General features: G+C 41.0%; 3 protein-coding genes across 4 annotated transcripts; 2 read left to right on the top strand and 1 right to left on the bottom strand.

The window, feature by feature from the left end:
* Nucleotides 1-131: 131 nt before the first annotated feature.
* On the top strand, nucleotides 132-4,331 carry mterf3 (mitochondrial transcription termination factor 3). The gene is made up of 8 exons (XM_026157249.2): nucleotides 132-271; nucleotides 1,114-1,487; nucleotides 1,583-1,735; nucleotides 1,839-2,028; nucleotides 3,338-3,485; nucleotides 3,587-3,658; nucleotides 3,744-3,905; nucleotides 4,012-4,331. The coding sequence occupies exons 2-8, from the start codon at nucleotides 1,121-1,123 to the stop codon at nucleotides 4,204-4,206; spliced, it is 1,287 nt and encodes a 428-aa protein (XP_026013034.1). The 5' UTR covers nucleotides 132-271; nucleotides 1,114-1,120; the 3' UTR covers nucleotides 4,207-4,331.
* Nucleotides 4,332-5,742: 1,411 nt separating this feature from the next.
* uqcrb (ubiquinol-cytochrome c reductase binding protein) lies at nucleotides 5,743-8,274 on the top strand. The gene is made up of 4 exons (XM_026156685.2): nucleotides 5,743-5,868; nucleotides 6,859-6,927; nucleotides 7,046-7,212; nucleotides 8,067-8,274. Exons 1-4 carry the CDS (start codon nucleotides 5,850-5,852, stop codon nucleotides 8,142-8,144), a joined length of 333 nt encoding a protein of 110 aa, XP_026012470.2. The 5' UTR covers nucleotides 5,743-5,849; the 3' UTR covers nucleotides 8,145-8,274.
* lrrc14b (leucine rich repeat containing 14B) lies at nucleotides 8,267-18,513 on the bottom strand. 2 transcript variants are annotated; one of them, XM_026156683.2, is made up of 10 exons: nucleotides 18,340-18,513; nucleotides 18,208-18,234; nucleotides 18,033-18,103; nucleotides 14,229-14,283; nucleotides 13,880-13,986; nucleotides 12,781-12,876; nucleotides 12,559-12,694; nucleotides 12,294-12,437; nucleotides 11,678-12,128; nucleotides 10,822-11,163 (listed from the first exon to the last, which is right to left on the bottom strand). In XM_026156683.2, exons 1-9 carry the CDS (start codon nucleotides 18,362-18,364, stop codon nucleotides 11,707-11,709), a joined length of 1,083 nt encoding a protein of 360 aa, XP_026012468.2. In that variant the 5' UTR covers nucleotides 18,365-18,513; the 3' UTR covers nucleotides 10,822-11,163; nucleotides 11,678-11,706. The 2 variants fall into 2 exon arrangements, with proteins under 2 accessions (XP_080152726.1, XP_026012468.2); XM_080296600.1 differs by lacking the exons at nucleotides 12,294-12,437; nucleotides 12,559-12,694; nucleotides 12,781-12,876; ... (3 more) ...; nucleotides 18,208-18,234; nucleotides 18,340-18,513 and adding exons at nucleotides 8,267-9,328; nucleotides 10,025-10,653 and having other exon boundaries at nucleotides 10,777-11,163; nucleotides 11,678-11,817.
* Nucleotides 18,514-18,863: the final 350 nt, after the last annotated feature.

The following is an 18,863-nucleotide window of genomic DNA, read 5'->3' as shown; positions in this document are numbered from 1 at the left end:
CCAAAGAGTTTTGTAATACTCCCCAGAGCAAAAGTTATAAACTACAGCAGTGCATTTTTTTTAACTGTAGTAATGTTATGTTATGTTTTTAATTTTGTATGTATGACACTTTTTATCTGCTAAATATAAAAAAAGACATCAGGTATGCGTAAAAACACGGCGTTGTGGCACGTCCCATAAAGTGACGTTTACGTGAAGCACTTCCGTTAGCGCGCACGTGAAAATACTTGACATTGCAAGATGGTGAAGAAAATGCTTTGATTCATAAACAGTGAGTAATACAACACTCTATGAACTGACGCTGGATTTAAAGAATTATTATTCTGCTAGCATACAACGATGTAAACCGTGTCCAGCTAGCCTCTCGTAGGCTAGCAAATCATTAACCGAGCTATCTGCATAGCTAGCTAATCCGGGGAAAGTATATATTAGTGACTTAAGGTTTTTGTAAATATGAATGACACGAGCATTTCATCTTTGTCTTTTTGAAAAACACACCATCGCGATGAGCAAGGCTGACCGTGACAGTGGTGAACTCCTCTGTTGATCCTTTCCCAGTTCTGGCCCACTTGTCAACCAATCAACATTTAACCGATGCACAGTGCCAGTTGAGATTTTAGAGGACTGCACCCAAGCACTTTTGCAATTGGCAATTTTTTAGTGACACGACAGGTCCTTAAGGACCGTCACTTCTTCTTTTGTCCCCCACTTGTCCAGTTTCCTCAGATTTTTTTGTGAGGGCATACTGCAAACTATGCTGAGACATACCTAAAATGTGTAGACACAACACTGGTTCCCTTGAGTCTGCCTTTTTATGGTGGAAGGATTCGTTTGTCCGTGTTAAAATGAGGGAAATAAAAACATTTCTCTGAAGGCCAGATAAAAACAACTTGGCTTAAAATTGGTGAAAAAGCAGCCAATGTCCAAAGAAAACAAAGTGAAAGACCTTCAGAAAGCCTGGAGAACTGTTGCTCAAGACCACTTTAAAAATTACAAGAAAGTCTGGCTACTTGAAAGTAAAATATAAAGGAATGACAATTGACTGAAGACCTTTTCCCACTACTGTATGTTGCATGGTATGCCTCTAAAATATGTCATGTTCATTTCTTACAGAATAACCATGGCCTCTACTTGTGCACAGCTGTGTCTAAGAGGCACAGGTCCTCTTTACTCTAAGACGGTGAGCAGTACCTGGCAGTATTACACTCGGGTTCAGCAGCGGATTAAGGTGACAAGAGTACCAACAAAAGTTATTAGTGGATTATCGATCAGGGGGAATCACACAACAGCAACAACGCTGACAAGACTGAGGTGGAAACAACAGATTTGCTTCTACAGTGACTCAGCAGCTAAATATCTGACAAACGAGGCAAAGGAAGGCACGAATACACAAGAGCTGTCAAGAACTAAAGTTGGAGCACACAAGACCTCACTGTTACCAACCAGAGATGCTGCACTAACTACTGAAAATAGTCATATATCATTAGGTAGGTAGTAGTTTGCTGCTGTGATTGTTCATTAATTTAAAGGGTTTTTTGTATCACGTTGGAATCTTCTCATCTGTAATTTCTTTATCAAGCAGATTTGGATCCTGTGGCTCAGCCTTCAGCTTTAGAAGAGATCAGTGATGAAGAGGCCATCAGTATATCTGTTCCCTCTGCCATCCCTCCAGCCTCCACCACTCTTAGAGATTATGTCGATAAGTCTGAGACGCTTAGCAAGTTGGTACAACTAGGTAATCAAAATAACCACTTTGGAATCACAGTAAAACCTCATCTTCAAAATCTGAACTCAAATGTTATTATTTCTAATCATTCACCCACCCCTTCTCATTGCAGGGGTGAACTTGTGGAAGCTGGAAAAAAGGCCTAATGTAGGCTCCATGCTGCTGAGGCTCAACTTCAACACAGATGTGACCCCGCGGTTACTGTTTCTCAAAGACATCGGCGTGGAGGACTCTCGCTTCGGCTATATTATCTCACACAACCCCTTCATTCTCACTGAGAGTTTGGAAAACCTACAAGCCAGGTAGCTCAAAGGCATCTTAATGAAAAGCTTTACATGTCGAGGATCTTTATTGTAACATAAATGTGTCTGATGTGATTAAGTAAACCCATGAAATTTAAAAAATCTTATCTGATTTTGATTTTGCCTGATCTCCCTCTAAAAGTCATCTTCTCTTGTACATCTGGACCACTTTAAGGGCACTGGAGATGTTTTGTTGTTGTTGTTTTGGGTTTTTTTGCTCATGTAATGTCCCATTTTGAGCACCTTTTTTTTTTTTTTTTTTTTAACAATTTAACCTCAGACTTGAACAAAGAGCAGACAACAACCTCTGTGTCATACTGACCCATAATGAGGCTCATCACTTGTAATGAGACCTTGTCTGCATAGTATGAAAGCCCGAAGGTCAGGAGCATGATGATGAGGATGCTCGTTGTTGTTTTTAATGTTCAGGACATTGTCCACATGAATTTGTAAACCAGAAACAGGCTGTCAGTGTGAGGTTTAGCTGTGTTGTCTTAAGGTGGCTGATGGAGGACGTTCAGTGGAAACAGCTGGAACTATGGAGTTTTTTGGCCACACTAAAATTATTGGCCCTCACCATCTGCCTATTTGTTAGATTTGCCTCCCTGGAGCTTACTCAAAGTGAAATCCAAGATAATGTTTTGCCATTTTTACATAATGGAGGTGATACAGTGAGCTTTGGCAGTGCAGATTCAAGGGGTCAGAATAGGATGGAACCCGTGAAAGAGAATAGCAGGACCCCCCGGAGCCTAAATGCTGGTGATGGAGAGGAAGGTGGCTTGAATGGAGCTTGAATGATGACAGCTGGAGATGAGGAAGAGGTGGGTTGTGTTATGACATCTGGGAAGAAGAAAAACGGATGGGCAGTGAGGTTTAAACCAAGCAGCGTAAATGCTGATTGGCCTGGAGAAGGCCGGAAGAAGGTGATTGGACTAGACCAGTGATGACAGAAATGGCTCAACAGTGTGGGGAAAGTGGAAGTGATAAAGTTTAGATTTATCCGGCAGCACCTGGAAGTGGACAGATGTGAGGCCATAGATCTTCATTATTGAACTTACTCATATACTTTAGGACCTTCTTGGTCGGGGTTCCAAGCGATGTGAAGTGAAACGATATGTGATGTCAATGGCCTTTCAGCTGTGTCGCTGTAATGACCCCACGCACATTAGGTGGTACTTGATTGTAATAGAAAACTTCTGAAATTGAGTTGAGTTGAGTAGGTACTGCTGGAAAAGAGCTATTTGTGTTCATGTGTTGTGTTACTGTTATGACACTATGAGTGTTCTCTCTCTCTCTCTCATTTGTGAAGGGTGAACTACCTCAAGTCAAAGAACTTCAGTTCAGAGACGGTTGCGTCCATGGTGTCCAGAGCTCCTTATCTGCTCAACTTCAGCGTGAACAGGCTGGACAACAGATTGGGTTTTTATCAGCAGCAACTTAGCCTCAGTGCTAACAATGTATGCAGCTATGATTGGAGATATAATATATGAGCCGTGCTATTATGCTTTTGTTATAGTGTGTTATTACAGCTTATAGGTTGTTTTGCATTTCTCCCCAGACACGGAATATTGTAGCTCGTCTTCCCAGGTTACTGTGTGGCAGTTTGGAGCCCGTTAAAGAAAACTTAAAGGTACAGGAAAAACAGGAGACATTATTAGAAGTTGTCAGTTTTCAGATGTGTTGTTCTCAGTAGATTTTGTTGATTTACTCTACAGGTGTGTGAAATAGAGCTTGGCTTTAAGAGAAACGAGATCCAGCACATAGTTCTCGCTGTGCCCAAACTTCTGACTGCCAATAAAAGGAAGCTGACAGAGATATTTGACTTCATCCACAACACCATGAAAGTACCCCACCACCTTATCACCAAGTTCCCACAGGTAGGCCTCTCTTGCGCTCATATTTTCAAGTTTTAAAGTACTATGAACTGATTTTCTTTGGCTGTTTTGAGGAATTCTAACTCCAGTATCTGACATCTTTTTCCAGGTCCTCAATTCCAAGTATTTGCGCCTCAGAGAGCGCCACCTTTTCCTCGAGTATCTCGGAAAAGCTCAGTATGATCCAACCCTGCCCAGCTACATCTCTCTGGACCGCTTGGTGTCTTTGCCAGATGAGACGTTTTGCACTGAGTTGGCTTTGGCCACACTGGAAGATTTTTATTTATTTCAAAAGACACTTTGATTTTTCACCAACAGCCACATCAGTTATGTGCCAACATTAAAATATAAACATGGAGCATCAAAAGAGCTTGAAATGAACTGTTTTGTAAATATAATGATATATTAAATAGTAATGTTTAAAGTAAATGGACTGATTCTTACATAGTGCTTTTCTACTCTATTTGAGCACTCACAACACAACTTGCCTCATTCACCCATTCACACCCATTCATGCAAGCAGTTTTTGCTCTTTCAGCCGCAGCAATTGCATAATACAATCATGCAGCTATTTAAATTATCTAAGTTGCATCCAATATTTTTCTGGTCGGGTACCGAAAACCAACATGGGAAATCTGCAATTACCTAAATGGGTTTTCCTTTTCTCATTTGAAAAGCTTGATTGTGAAAGATTCAAATTGCTGATGTCCGCAGTTTTAACTTTGGATGAAATAATAACTATTTCACACATGCTTTAGAATGAGCAACCATTACTGAATGAAACTTTGAAATTATAAGGACATTTTTAATCTAAATAGGTATTTTTGTCATCCATTCATTTATAAAATCATAATAGTTATTTGGGTTGTGTGTGTGTGTTGTTTTTTTTTTTTTTTTTTAAATGTTGGATAAGTACAACTCTATTCCTTAATTGACCTCTGTGGATTTGAGCACCTGGCAAACATCATGCAAACTTCCTTTTAATTTTAACATTTTAATTTTTGGTTCTGATCAGCTCCATTTATTAATATTTTTAATTCCTCAGGAATACTCATAAACACTGAGGTCCTGGTATATGCAAACTTCTGTCTGGATCCTTACAAAACAAAGATGTGGAGCAATGTTAATAATTTTTGGGAACACTTTAAAAAAAAAAAATTACCAGTTTCCGATACCATTGTTGTAAACAGTATTCTCTTAAAAATAACAATACGTTAACAACACTTACTGGACTTGTGGAGTTATTTTAAAATCCTAAGAGACTTGTAAACATCTGAAGAAAAATATTCTTTAATCATAGATGCAGACTCATGCAGAAATATTGAAATTTATTTTAAATTTCATTTTGTAGAGTGAGAACAGACAGATGGGATTCTCAAAGTCAGTCAGTTTCTCTGGGTCTGACACAGAAACAGCACACAGTTTTGGGAAGAAGCCATTTTCTTTCTTCTTCGTAATTTTAAGGTCCTCGGACTTTTATGTATTATTGTAAACAGATACAGCTGGCTCAGACATTAATGGAGTTTCAGATGGAGGTTCCTCACAGGGAACATCAGGCATTATTTATACAGTAGTTACACTGATTTACGCTTTATCTTCCTGAGACCCAGCCTGTTCATTATGTCCTCTGTAGTGGACAAAAAACTGTAAGATACTTTTTTTTCCTTGTTTCCCAGGAGGATATTTATACTGCATTGATAACTATTTATACTGTATTATATTGTTTTATATTATGTATACTGTATTATCCCGATTTATAATTTATTTATAATATATTTTTACTGTATTTATTCAGTGTTTACGCTGATTTAAAGTGTATTTACACATTTTTAAACAAAATTTCCGCTGTCCGTGAACGTCGGACCTTACGACAGCGTGACGTCTGATAAAGTTACTTTTGAACGCATCTTTACCCACAACCCACCGCGTTCCTTCTCAGCGATAAACATGGCGACGAGGGCACCAGGTAAATTAACCCCTATCCTTTTTCATATTTCCAGGTTATGCTCGTTAATCCTCTCGTTTTTAACCTGTGGTCAGATCTGTTTTATTCTCTTGCTCACAGCAGGTCGTTATGTTTACTTTGTCAGTATAATTAGGCCTTCCGGTGCCTTTGACTAGTCTGTGTCCTCTAGTGTCCCCGTGCTAGCTGATGCTAACGGGTGCTGGTCAGCTAGCGTTAGCTTAGCGCTCTCCAGTGCTGGTAAAATAAGATAAATGGTATTAAACAAAGACCTCCATCCTGTTGCGCAATAATAAAAACTGTGTTTTACTAAATGACTGATGTAGAGCTCAGCCGTCGTTTGGAGTTAAATGTAAGAAATCAACCAAACTGCTGTTAGCTCATTGCTTATGGAGGTTAAAGTTTGTTTTCTTCAGTGAATAGTTACGTCTGTCTCACAATGACATCTGAGTGGTCGTAGTTGAATGGTTGTTGTCTGATATTCATACACCACATTTGACTAATTGCCTCTTATAAGATGACACATACTTTATGTTGGGAAATCACTGTTACAGCAGCTCATACTAAAATAGCTCAGTAAGATAAATAAAATATGACAAGATAGATTTCTCCCTGTATTTGTTAACTAAGACATCCATGTTTAACTACTAGGTCTCTGATCAGGTGATCAGTGATTGTTGGTGGTACTTTGGTCCAGGTTAGAGAAAGGAGACTGCTTTTGAGATTGAGGTTCCCTAGATCTGTGACACTACTGATACCATTAAAAAGAAGATTAAGGGCCACCTGTACAGGCTTAATTTTATTTAAACCTATCTATTTATACAGTTATAATTTTCTTATTTTGTATTGTAATGTGCTTCATAACTAAAGTTGACTGACTTAAATATGTATACTAAGTGGCTAGAACACTGTTCTCCTTCTTTCCTTCCATCCTCACTGATCCTGTCTGTTTCTGTCTCTTTCTCATGATTTTTTTTTTCTATTTCTTTACAGCTGCAACAGGAAGGCTCCTGGTTGGCTTCCGTAAATGGTATTACAACATGTGTGGCTTCAACAAACTTGGTAAGGCCAGAATATAATAATTTAAGATGATCAGAGTTCATTAGCTAAAAATGTTGCCAGTTTCGAAGCTTGCTAATGAAAACAGGATTGTCTTGAGCTTGTGGGTTTTCTGTTGCAGGTTTAATGCGTGATGACACGATCCATGAGGACCTGGATGTGAAAGAGGCCCTCAGGAGGCTTCCAGAGAATGTGTACAACGACAGGATGTTCAGGATCAAGAGGGCCCTGGATCTCTCTATGAAGCAGCAGATTCTTCCTAAAAACCAGTGGACAAAATTCGATGAGGTGCTTTCACACAAACAGACTAAATTAGCATTTTCAGTGCAGTGTAAAATGTAGTGTTAATGTTAACATGGATAGATGTAGTATTTTTCTGTTGGTCATTTCATTGGACGTGATTATTTGTTAAGTTTTCCACTGAGGCTTGAGTCATGCAGTCCTAAAGATTTGTCAGCACAGGTCTGGCAGCCACTGTTTGTTTGGGGAAAGTCTGATCCCGTGATTGGTTGTGAGTGGTCTTGGCACTTGGTTTGAAACTGGTAGCCACTGGTTGCTAGGGGCAAGTATGTATTCTGTAACTGGTTGGCGACTGGTTTCTGGAGGGTGTTGGGAGTCCATAGCCTGAAGGTGGTTGCAAAGTGGTGTGCAGTGCTGCTTTGTTGCTAGTAGTTTGCACTTAGGATGCTAACTTGTCTGCAAACTTATAACTAGATAAAAGTTGTGCAACCAATACATTTCAAAAGCCACAGCCTTCATTCTCCTTTCCTGGTATGTATCACACTTTCCTCACTACCAATTGAATAGTTTGCAAATGTTCACAGACAAGTTGTCTTCCCTGCAAACTACTGGCACCAGTTTGCTAGTGACTACTGTAATCATAAGGATGTTGTTGGTGCAGAACCCTCTCTATGATTGATTTCACCTCTTATCAGTCAGCTGGAATATAGCTGCTGATGAGTCCTAAGTGAATTCTCAGTGTAAGATATGAAATTTTAGTCAAAGTGTGGAAAAGAAAGATAAGTAAACAGAACTATCACAGAGGTTTTTGGAAAAAAAAATTATTATCTTAGTTTAGGGTGGGATTTTTAGCCTTTGCTGATTACTGATGTCATGTATTGTGCCTTGTGTTTTTCCTGCAGGATGTCCACTATCTGACTCCATACCTGGAGGAGGTGATCCGTGAGAGGAAAGAAAAAGAGGAATGGATGAAGAAATAGACCATTCCAGTTCGCAGCTGTTAATCTTAGTCTTCGGTTGGTTCGTGGTCATCCCCTGGTGTAATATTTAACATGAAATGTAATCTACATATATAACACAGTGCTCATTAAAGAAATGTACATTTTGAAACATGTCTGTCATTTATTTGATATATTGATATGACAAATTACAGTTTCAGAATTACTATAGAAGGATCTGTCACATGTTTCAGTGTTGGGCTGCTTATAAATATAGTTACAGCATTTAAACAAGAATATATAAATTAAAACAACATGCACTGTATATACAGCTAATAAAACATCTTAGCAATAACCACTATAGTTGCTATCTGCATTGCACATCTGTTTAGTTTTATATAATTAAGTCCTGGAAGAAAACAGTTAGCATTTGTTGACACTAACATAATCCCTGTCTTAACTATAGTTAAATCTGGTTTACTGGATCCATTTTCACAGGTTTGAATGAAGCAGCAGACTTTGAGCTCAGGACTAGTCACAGTAAAAATCAATCGTCTTTCCAAGTCTGGGATCTCCTGTTGTTCACATCGGTTATCGTACCTATAAAAGTGCCGATGACGGCGTTAAAAGATTTCAACATGGACACCCCTAGCTCATTACTAGTTTCATTGATGTCTGGATCGTAGGCCCCCATGATGGGGGTGCACACTTCCACCCCATCTCTATCTGCTCTTTCCAGGATGGCCATCAGCTGGATCCTGATCTCCTGAAACAGCTCCGTGTTGTAACGCAGCAAGACCGAATCGTCCAGAGGATACGTGACATCATCTGCGTAACATTCACGGGGCACAGGTGCCTCTATGTACCTTAACTTGGGAAACCCTACAGATAGAGTGGAGAATAACCTAAGCAGGGCAACAGATGTCAGAGGGTTTCCCATAAGTCTGAGCTCCTCCAGTTGCTGACAGCAAGCCAGAGCATTAGTGAAAGCGTCCATGTGCTCGTCCTTTATGTTGCACTCCTCGAGAGCCAATCTCGCCAGAGTTCCCGAACTCCTGCTAAGCAATTTGTGTACAGGGGTGGAGAAAGAGTCAAAGAGGTTGTGTCCACTGATGTCAAGGTGAACCAGGGTCTCACTGTGGAGACTGTTGGCCAGGTAGGTCATGTCTACACGGTTCAGGCAGCAGTTGGCCAACTCCAAGCATAGTAGAGGTGTGTTGAGAGGACTGTGAGAAGGAAACAAGGGAGAATAAAAATGACTCTGGTATGAAATGCTAATAGAGGTAGACATTTGTAGTCAAACAGGAGCGGTACAGGAAATGCTTAAAAAGGTACAGGTGACAAAGGATAAAAGAGAACACTCATGGCTCTTATACACTACAGGCTGGCACGTTTTCCTTAGACGGAAGTGTTACGTTAAATCAGTGAAGGACGTAGAGATCCACTTCATCAGTATGAAAATGTTTTTCATTATGTTGGTTGGTCACCCATCTGTACATCTTTGTAAACGCAAATTCAATCTTTTGTCAAAGTCTTTGCTCACTTATTTGTTAATTTTATGAACAATGTGCTGCAAGCTTTTGCTCATCTACACCTTGTTTATTGAGCATCAAAACATTTTACATTACAAAATCTATACTGTGCATACTCGCTCCTGTTCTATTTCCATTTGAAGGTGAAGAATACCCAGCGGGTCTTTGTCCTGCAGCCACCTGTCCTCGCACTGGCACCACATCAGCAATTTTAACAACAGAATACCTTCCACTGTTGTACAATTGACAAAGGTTAAAGGTGGGTATTTTGAGCTGTGTTAAAGCTCTTGGTGTTGTTGCTGATCAGGTCTACAATCAGCATGCATTACATGAATAGACAAACTTAGGGCACCTTGTTGTCTGTCTCTTTATTGCTGTGCTTGTACTCACTTTAGCAGTCTCCGCAGGTGTCCAGTGAGAGTAGAAAAACCAACATAGAGCTCAGTGAGGCTGCTCAGTCGTGCCAGCAGGTTGCCAATGGTGGCCAGCAGATCCTCGTCGTCAGAGCCGAGCCTCCTGACATCCAGGGCGCTGGCTGGCAGGGTCAGAGACTGTAATTTGGGGAATTCCACCCTGGACAGCAGCACCTCCAGGTGTGAGGCCTCTAGAGGAATATTGTGCACCACCTCCAGCTTTGTGATGGACTCTGGCTCTGCTAGGCGAAGAACATAGAACAGCTGCTTGAGAGTGAGAGAATCCGCCCTAAAACTAACAAAGCGAAGCTTCAGGGGACAGTAACGGAGGAGCAGGAAGGCCTGAGCTACCAGCTCGTAGTTGCGGCCTGTGACGAAGCCGTTCAGACGGACATCAACAGATGTTTCAAAGGCAGATTGGGACACGTCCGTATCTTGCATGGCCACCATGGTCTCGTAGCACAGTTTTGTCAGGAGCTGGGTTCTTGCCCATCGACCCAGGGTGGATTTACAAGGGCAGGCCTGATGCTCAGTGTCCTTAAGGGCAGTCAGGTCCACCGTGTGAAGGCTCTTGGCATATGTTCTCGGGGGAGACAGCACATAATCCTTAGAAAACAAGAGAATATTACATTAAAGGTGACTATTCATGAGTGTTTTAAGGCAATGACAACAGAAATGCAACTGAAATGAAAATGATTAGGGGTACATTCAAGGTGGGTGGTTTGGTACCTTTAGGCCGTTGAGAATTGCTTCCAGACAAAGCCGGCAGGTGCGAGATGTGAGGTCTAACTGACAGTCGGCTGTCTTTCCCAGAAGTCTTTGTAGGTTGAGTTCAGGAAGAGGCCACATCTGGACCAAAGCATGCAGCACCTCAGCCTGCTCGTGGAGGTAGCAGGCCTTGAAGAGAAGTGGGTAGAGGTTAAAAGACACACAGGTGAGGTTTTCCAGAGTTCTCGCACCAGCCTGAATGAAGCCCTCAGCAGCAAGGAATCGCAGGGACTTCATGTCTTTAGTTTTTTTTGTGTGTGTTGGTATGTATTTGATTCAGCGTCTTGTCTCTTTTGTAGCTGCTGCTCCGTTGGTATCTTCTGTTGCTGTCTCTCTGGGTGTTTTGCTCTGGTGAGGCAGGAGAGAGGCACAGAGGGTAAGTAAGAGGGTTGAGGTTATAAATAGCAACAGCTGTCTCACGTCCTTCGCTGGACGTGGTTTCTATTTGCAACTTTTGCCAGACAGATTAGCAGGAACAACATCTGAATCCTCACGAGAAGCTTCACTTTCCTCCTCACAGCACACCAAATGTTTGGCGTTTAAACACAGGTTTAACTATTTTGCCATCATGCACTTCATTTTATGTATCTGCTATTCTTTTCCAACCAAACTACTTTGTACAACATAGAGGTGCATGCTTGCAGGGCATTGTTGTGCAACTGAGGATTTTTGTCAGGGGAGATACTGTGGTCACTGCCATTGTACTAACAGAGCCATCCTCATATAAATAATAACAGTCTAAACAACTTTATTGCATGTGTCTCACATTTGACATTATAATATCTGTATTGGGGCACTGATGAGAAAAGAAAATCCAGAATAAGGTGAAGACTAAGCTAAAATATTACTAAGCTGCTCTTACCTGTCTTATATGATGTGTATTACATGAGGTTATGATGGGTGGTAGTGGTGATGATGGTGATGATGCTCATGGAAGTGATGGTGCTCATGTCTCTGGGCCAGCGGGACACCAAAGGAAGGCTGAAGGCTGTAAAACGTCTCCCTGTCTTGTCCTGGCTGTGCCTGGAAGCCAGCGTGTGTATGGGGCGAGGCAGAATATTGTACCGTGGAATGAAGCTTCCTGCTGTGGGAGCGACGCGGGAGGCTCTGGGAGGCTCGAAGGAGAGTCTGGGTAGGATGGCACCACGAAGCAGGATGCCGGCCATGCAACCTGCAGGACTTTCTCTCAGCTCTGGTCCTATCACACATGGATCTGCTTCTCATGGAGTAAACAACACGGAGGTCTTGAGGTGACTCAGAATGCACAGTGTTCTCACAGTGCACCACTAGATGGTGCTGAAGAGGAGGTGAGTCTAAAAAAAAAAAAAAAACAGAAGAAAAAAACCCTTAAGTGTATTTTCCAGAAGACAGACAGACAGACGGACGGACGGACGGACGGACGGACGGACACACACACACACACACACACACACACACACACACACACACACACAGAATTAATGGAGCTTTTATGATACCTGCATTGTCAAACTTGGAGGCATAATTTTCAATGCCAGCTAGATCCTGGTAGTGCTTTCTGCGCTCTTTGTTTTCATCCACACAGAAGAGCCTTCTCATTGGACGTCCAGCTTCCTGAGATCCACTCTGCTCCTGCTCTGCATCTGTTTTCAGTGAGTGCAGGATGTTGGCATTGCTGACAGTTTAGAAGCTTATTAAAATCTTGACGGTCATGAACTGTTTAGTTTTGGGTCCTTAAATCCTAAAAATCACAATAACACGTACCTGTGTTTGAGCTCTTGTTTGGATAATGTGAGGAAGTTACAGCTAGCTTGATCCTGAGGGGCCTTGTACCACTGCAAGGTTGCTTCACCGATGTCTCTAAAACCTCAAACACGGAGTGCATCAGGCTGGACATGTCCTGCAGAACACAGATATACACACTGCATACAGAGACATTTTACATCTGAAATATGTCAGCAGCAAAAACAAAAACCCCTCTCTTACCTCTTTCTTGACCTCATCTGTGTTGTCAAAATTGTACAATGTGAAGGTCCACTCCTGCTGAGAGTCGTCTCCAGGCTGCACGTTACCCTCCATGCCCTGTGTTCACATGCGAACATGCTGTCAGAATAATACTGATGCCATAGTTTGTCATTTACAGTAATATGTGTATTTGCTTATTATATGTATATGTACTGTAACTTTACACTCATGAGACATTTTTTTATTATTATTATTATTATTATTATTATTATTATTAGGTACACCTTACTATTACACTCCCTTTTGCTTTCAGAGATGCTTTAATTCTTCATGGCACAGATTCAACAAGTGCTGAAAACATTCTTCAGAGGTTTTGGCCATATTGACAAAATATCCCCACACTATTACACCACAAGCAGCCTGAACTACTGACAAAAGGCAGGATGGAGCTACGCTTTCACAGTTTCCTGTTCTCAGCTGATAGGAGTGGCACCCGGTGTGGTCTTCTGCTGCTGTAGCCCTTCACAGTTCAGAGATGCTCAGAGATGCTCTTCTGCATATGACTGGTTATTTGAACTACTGTTGCCTTCCTATCAGCTCAAAGCAAACTGGCCATTCTCCTCTGACCCCAAAATCAAAAACTTCTACAAGGCCTAGAGATGAGCATGTGGGAAAATCCCAGCAGATCAGCAGTTTCTGAAATACCCATCTCTCTCTAACAATCACATGAGTTGCTCCCATGTGATTGTCTCACTAAATATAAGCACTTAAATGGCTAAAAAAAACAAATTGGCCACTGAGAACATTACAGCCCCTTTATAATAGCAAAATCCTCCATAACAGCCTGCAACCAACCTGATAAGATAACATGTTTTATCAGGTTTGTTTAGTCCATTTCAAGAATACATATTTAAAAATGGGTGTTTATGCAGCTTTTTCTGCGAGACTTCTTCACAGTCAGGAGTCGTCGTCTCATCATGTTTTACTAGAAAACTCCACGAAGTCCCGGCACCCAACCCCACCAGTCTTGGAAAAACCAAAATCTGAGTACACACCAGTTGCTACAATTATACTATATTATAACGTTATTTGAATATCAAATAACGAGGTTACCAGTTACCTCACTCACAGCAGCACGGCTGCTGCTCCTCTTTGTTTCCTTCTTGCACTTGAAGTGAAAATTGGTCCCTTTATCGGGCGTCTTCTCTTCTTCTGGTGGCTGAACCACTAAACAGCACAAAAATGCATCATAATTCTCTTTTTTAACAGACTCACAGTTTATGGGTACTTAAAATTATTGCGGTCTATCTTGTATCTTTCTGATTACTCATGTAAGGCTCTGTCTTAGTCTTATATGAACTATTTCCATTGTTTCGTTTAAGTGGATAAAACCCGATGACATTCACTAAACAATTAAACCTTTAAAGACCTTAGACGGGAAACAGGATGACGTGTGATCGCCCACTCACCCTTCATGTCGCAGTTATGATCAGAAGTGCTTTTCCTCAATTCCACATACAAGTTCTGTGAAAAGAGTCAAGAGTGTAAATTATCAGAGGACACATTTAAGAGCGGGAGGAAGCAATTAAGTGATTTTCTTGTCCCGTGAGTGTGAAGATGGATCTCCAGATGTGAGCAATGTTGAATAATCTGTGCATTTTTCCTTTTTATGAACCCCAAAACACAAAGCAGTAGTATGAATACTTTTGGCTTACTTTGCACACGTTTAAACACACAAACATACGGCACTGCAAAGAAGAAGAAAGCCGGTTTACCCGCATGTTTTTGAATGGTTGACATCTTTTCGCATGCTTTCTTGCATAAATACACGAAGATGAAAACGCTCACTTAAATCCTGAGTCTTGGCTGGACCTCTTTGCACTTCAGGTTTAGGTTTAGACACACTGTATATGTGTTGACTGTTATAAGTCAGCTTACTTTAAATCCTCTAAATCCATTATATACTTATATGCATTTACACATATTTTCAAATCCTACAGCAGACAGGGTTGATGAAAGGACTTGGATCAATTTCTGTTACTTGAAAAATATCGAATAAATAATACTTCAAGAAAATTAATCTTTTTCTGCTTTAGTCTTCCAGTGCAAAACAAAAGAAGACAGGAACAAAAAGCCTCTTATCTGCCAACATGTCCCTCACCCGTGTCACACTGATGCTTCAGCAGATGCAGTTGAGCAACACAGGGAGTGATAATTTGTGGGCATGTCTGCACACCCGCATTCGTGTTCAGATGCAGGCAACACACCCAGCGTATCCTGCCACGCTCTGCCTGCAGTGAAGCTTTGATGAGAGAAGGCGGCATCACCCGTCAGTCCATGGACCCATCCTGATTTCAGTGAGCAGCTTGAGTTCATTTCACTAATGTGTAGCTGATGCACATCTATGCAACTAGGTCCACACCTAATAGCCTGTAGAACCACTTCAGTGGTCTCTCACATTGTTATGGAGGAATTTTGGCCAACTCTTCTTTACAGCATTGCTTCAGTTCATTGACCTCGATTTTTTTTTTTCAGCCTTTCTGTTTGCTGATGTTTTGGGGATCGTTGTAGTTTTGGCCAAGCTTTACCTCTCAGACATGTGGCCACACATTTGAATCTAGAATACTTTGGTATTCAGAGGAATTCAGGGTTAACTCGATGACTGCAAAGTGGTGAGTCCTGTGGCTGCAAAACAAGCCCAAACCATCCCCCCTCCACCACCGTGCTTGAAAGTTGGTGTGAGGTGTTTGTGCTGATATGCTGAGTTTGGTTTTCTCCAAATGTGATGCTGTGCTTTATGGTCAAACATTTCCACTTTGGTCTCATCCGTCCAAAGGACATTTTTCCAGAAGTCTTGCAGTTTTTTGAGGTCCAACTTTGCAAACCTAAGTTGTGCAACCTTTTTACAAAGAACAGCATTTCTCCTGGAAACACTTCCAGACAAGCCAGTCTTTTTCAGTCTTTTTCTAATTGTACTGTCATGAGCTGTAACATTTAACATGTTAACTAAGTTTTTGGGCTTTTCTCTGAGCACTGAACAGTCTGACTTTGGGGTGAATATGCTGAGGCATCCACTCCTGGGAAGATTGACAGCTAGCTTAAATGTTTTCCATTAGCTGTAGAATGATGAACTTAAACTGTTTGGAAATGGCCTTTTAACTCCTCCCAGATGGATGGACATCAACAATTAAGTTTCTTTAAGATCACTGATGACATTTTTCCTCCTTGGCATTGTGTTAAAACACACCTGAATGCTCCAGACCAGCAAACCGGCCAAACATCTGTTTTTAGAGGTGCTCAAACTCTCTTGATCAGTTAATCAAATGCATTTAATTGGCAGCTCCCGGCTGCTGCATAATTCCTACGGAAGCGGTAAGTGTGGACTTAGTTTTCCTGCACAACTGTGTAAACCCTCTTTATCACATGACTGTATACTAATGCATATTTACATGTTTACCGATAGTTCACATTGAGCTGCTTCTATCAATCTGGTATTTTGAACATTTAGCTAAGTAACTAAAACAACTTCACATTTGGTAGAATTCAATTTGAGGAATGTAAGTGAACAAACTCAGATTGTTTGGTCTATAATTGGCTTGCGGGATGGACTATAACCCAAATATAATCACAAAATCCACATTTTGAACACATTATTTTTGAAAAGAAGTTTGGATTCTCTGTCTAAACCAAAAACTAGACAGGATTGTTTTCTTTGAACTTCAAGTTAAACTCGCCACGCCTTTTCTGCTCAGTATGCCAACATTTACTTAAAACTGTAATTATTCAGCCTCTTTTCTGCACACATACTTGATGGAAGATCATAGGAAAGGAAACAGGTTTGTCCGTTCTTTAGACAGTCAACCTGTCAACACTTGAGCCTGCCTCAGTGGTACTTGACAGGTATGTAAACATTCACCTATGAGTCGGCGTGTTTAAAATTTTTACCCACGGCGCTCCCCTCCTCCCCCCTCACTGGATACATCGAACGTTGCACATAAAAGACTTCATTGTTTAGTTATCTCTACAAAATCTTTTTTAAACTGTTCCAGCTTCTAAAAACCGTCTTTAATCTGTCACCTCTGCGAAAACTGTGACAAGGAAATGTTTTAAATGTGATTTTAAGGGGAAGACTTTCTAACAAAGATGCAAAGAACGGAGTCATCTTTTGGAAAAAGAGATGTTTTTGACATTACCACTTCACAGCAGTGGTGTCATGGGGGATAAAACTACATTGGGTTGGAAAATGTAATCGCAGGAAGTGCTCCAAGCGCAGAACCTCCACCACAGCCCTTTAAACATCTTGGCAGAGTCAACATCTTTTTCCAAACTGCAGAACTTTCCAGAACTTTTTTTTTTCTTACAGCAGCCCTGTGCAAATATTGTCCTGAGCTTCAGACTTTATTGGCCTTAAAATAACAAGTTATGCCCAAAGATATTAAGAGATCAAACACTTGAAAAGCTGGATCAGTGAATTTTCTGTCCTTAAAGTGTGTAAGACAAATGCAATCAGTGTTTTTAATCAGGTGGTCTCAGAAGCAAACAAATTAAAAAAACAAACATTATTACACTTGATGCCATTTATGAAATGAAACAAGCCACACTTCACCCACTCCAGCCCCAAACACCCCACCTCACACCCTCACCCGTCTGGCTGGGGCAGGAAAGCAGTCCCAGATGTGGATTTTTTTTTTCCTTTTTTCTCTTTTTCCCCCTCAGTGAAGTTGGGCATAAAGACCTCGCTGTCTGGAGGGGGGTGGGTGTGCTGAACTTCACAGACTTGGAAGTCTCTTTATAGAGATGGAGGAGGAAGGGTGGAGAAATAAATAAACGACCACCTTCCAAACATCTTTTATGTCTCCTGGATAGATGTGAGCAGTTTGTCCCCAAGCTGGCACGACTGAAATGAAGCCCTGGATGCTGTGTTAAAGGCGTTTAAAGAGCCAGTGCGGTTTTTTCTGCACTATAAGAACACGTGTACTTGGCTTTAATGTTGCCTCATGTGCATTTATTTATTTGTTGAAAGAAGCTTACACAAAATATGATTTTGCTTTTTGGGCCCTTAGATCCTACATTATTACCGAAATCACTAGTAAAACCTGGCTGGTTTCCGGAGCTGAATAGTACCCGGGCAGTACTGCACCAGCTTCAGGTCTAACCTCTTTTCTGTCAGCACCAGATCAGCGCAGTGATACGGGAAACGTAGGTGAGCGAGTTATAGGTTTAGCTTCTCTCGAATTAGTTATTAATATAAGAACAAAGATAAAACTCATTACCTCTGTCAGCTTTCTTCTGCATATGTGGCTACTCTGCGACTCTCTCAGCACACTGGAAGCCAAACTCCGTCCTGCAGAGGATAAAAACAACCACATATTTAAAAAATAAATAAATAAATAAATTATAAATTCATGTACAAATTAGCTATGACAGCATGTGTCTTTTCTGTCTTACCTTCTGGACTCTGCCGGGGCTTCGAAGCTGCCCAAATAATGAGATGACAGTGAGCGGTAGTGATAAGACATTTCAAGTATTTCATTTCTAATAATAATAAAAAAAAGAAGCTAACTAGATGTAACTTCTCACCGTGTTTGGACTGGAATTTGCCCATACTGTGATCAAGAAATGTTCACCATGTCCAGCTCAGAGAAAAAAAATATAACTCAAGACATGAGGAAGTTTTCGCGGACTGGGAATTTCACCGACGACTCCAAAGTTTCACCGAGACGTTTATCCAGGAGTGCACAGGCAGAGAGCGATGACTACCGCGCACTTCCTGCTTCGGTTAAACTCTGTTTGATTGGTTAGAGATCGGTGATGCACGTGACCCAACCTTACGTCTGTAAATCAAAGTAACAGTGTGTTTATTGTTTAAACGACTCTGAACAGCATCCGACTGAGAAACGGACACAAACCACCGACTTAAAGACTTTACAATGAGACGTTCACGGTCAAGAGCTTAACTGACACAAGTGGCTTCATTCCAGTCTTTAGACACCACCAGTCTAACATTTTGACATAAATCAAACGTGACATTTGGTCAATCAGGATGCTGGAACAAAAACCAATCAGATCTCTGTTTGTTTGTTTTTTTTAAAACATTTATTTAT

The sequence above is a fragment of the Astatotilapia calliptera genome, chromosome 22, assembly GCF_964374335.1.
Source record: "Astatotilapia calliptera chromosome 22, fAstCal68.1, whole genome shotgun sequence".
Lineage (NCBI taxonomy): Eukaryota > Metazoa > Chordata > Actinopteri > Cichliformes > Cichlidae > Astatotilapia > Astatotilapia calliptera.
The sequence above is the reverse complement of the archived record's forward strand: the minus strand, read 5'-3'. Positions and strand labels throughout refer to the sequence as shown.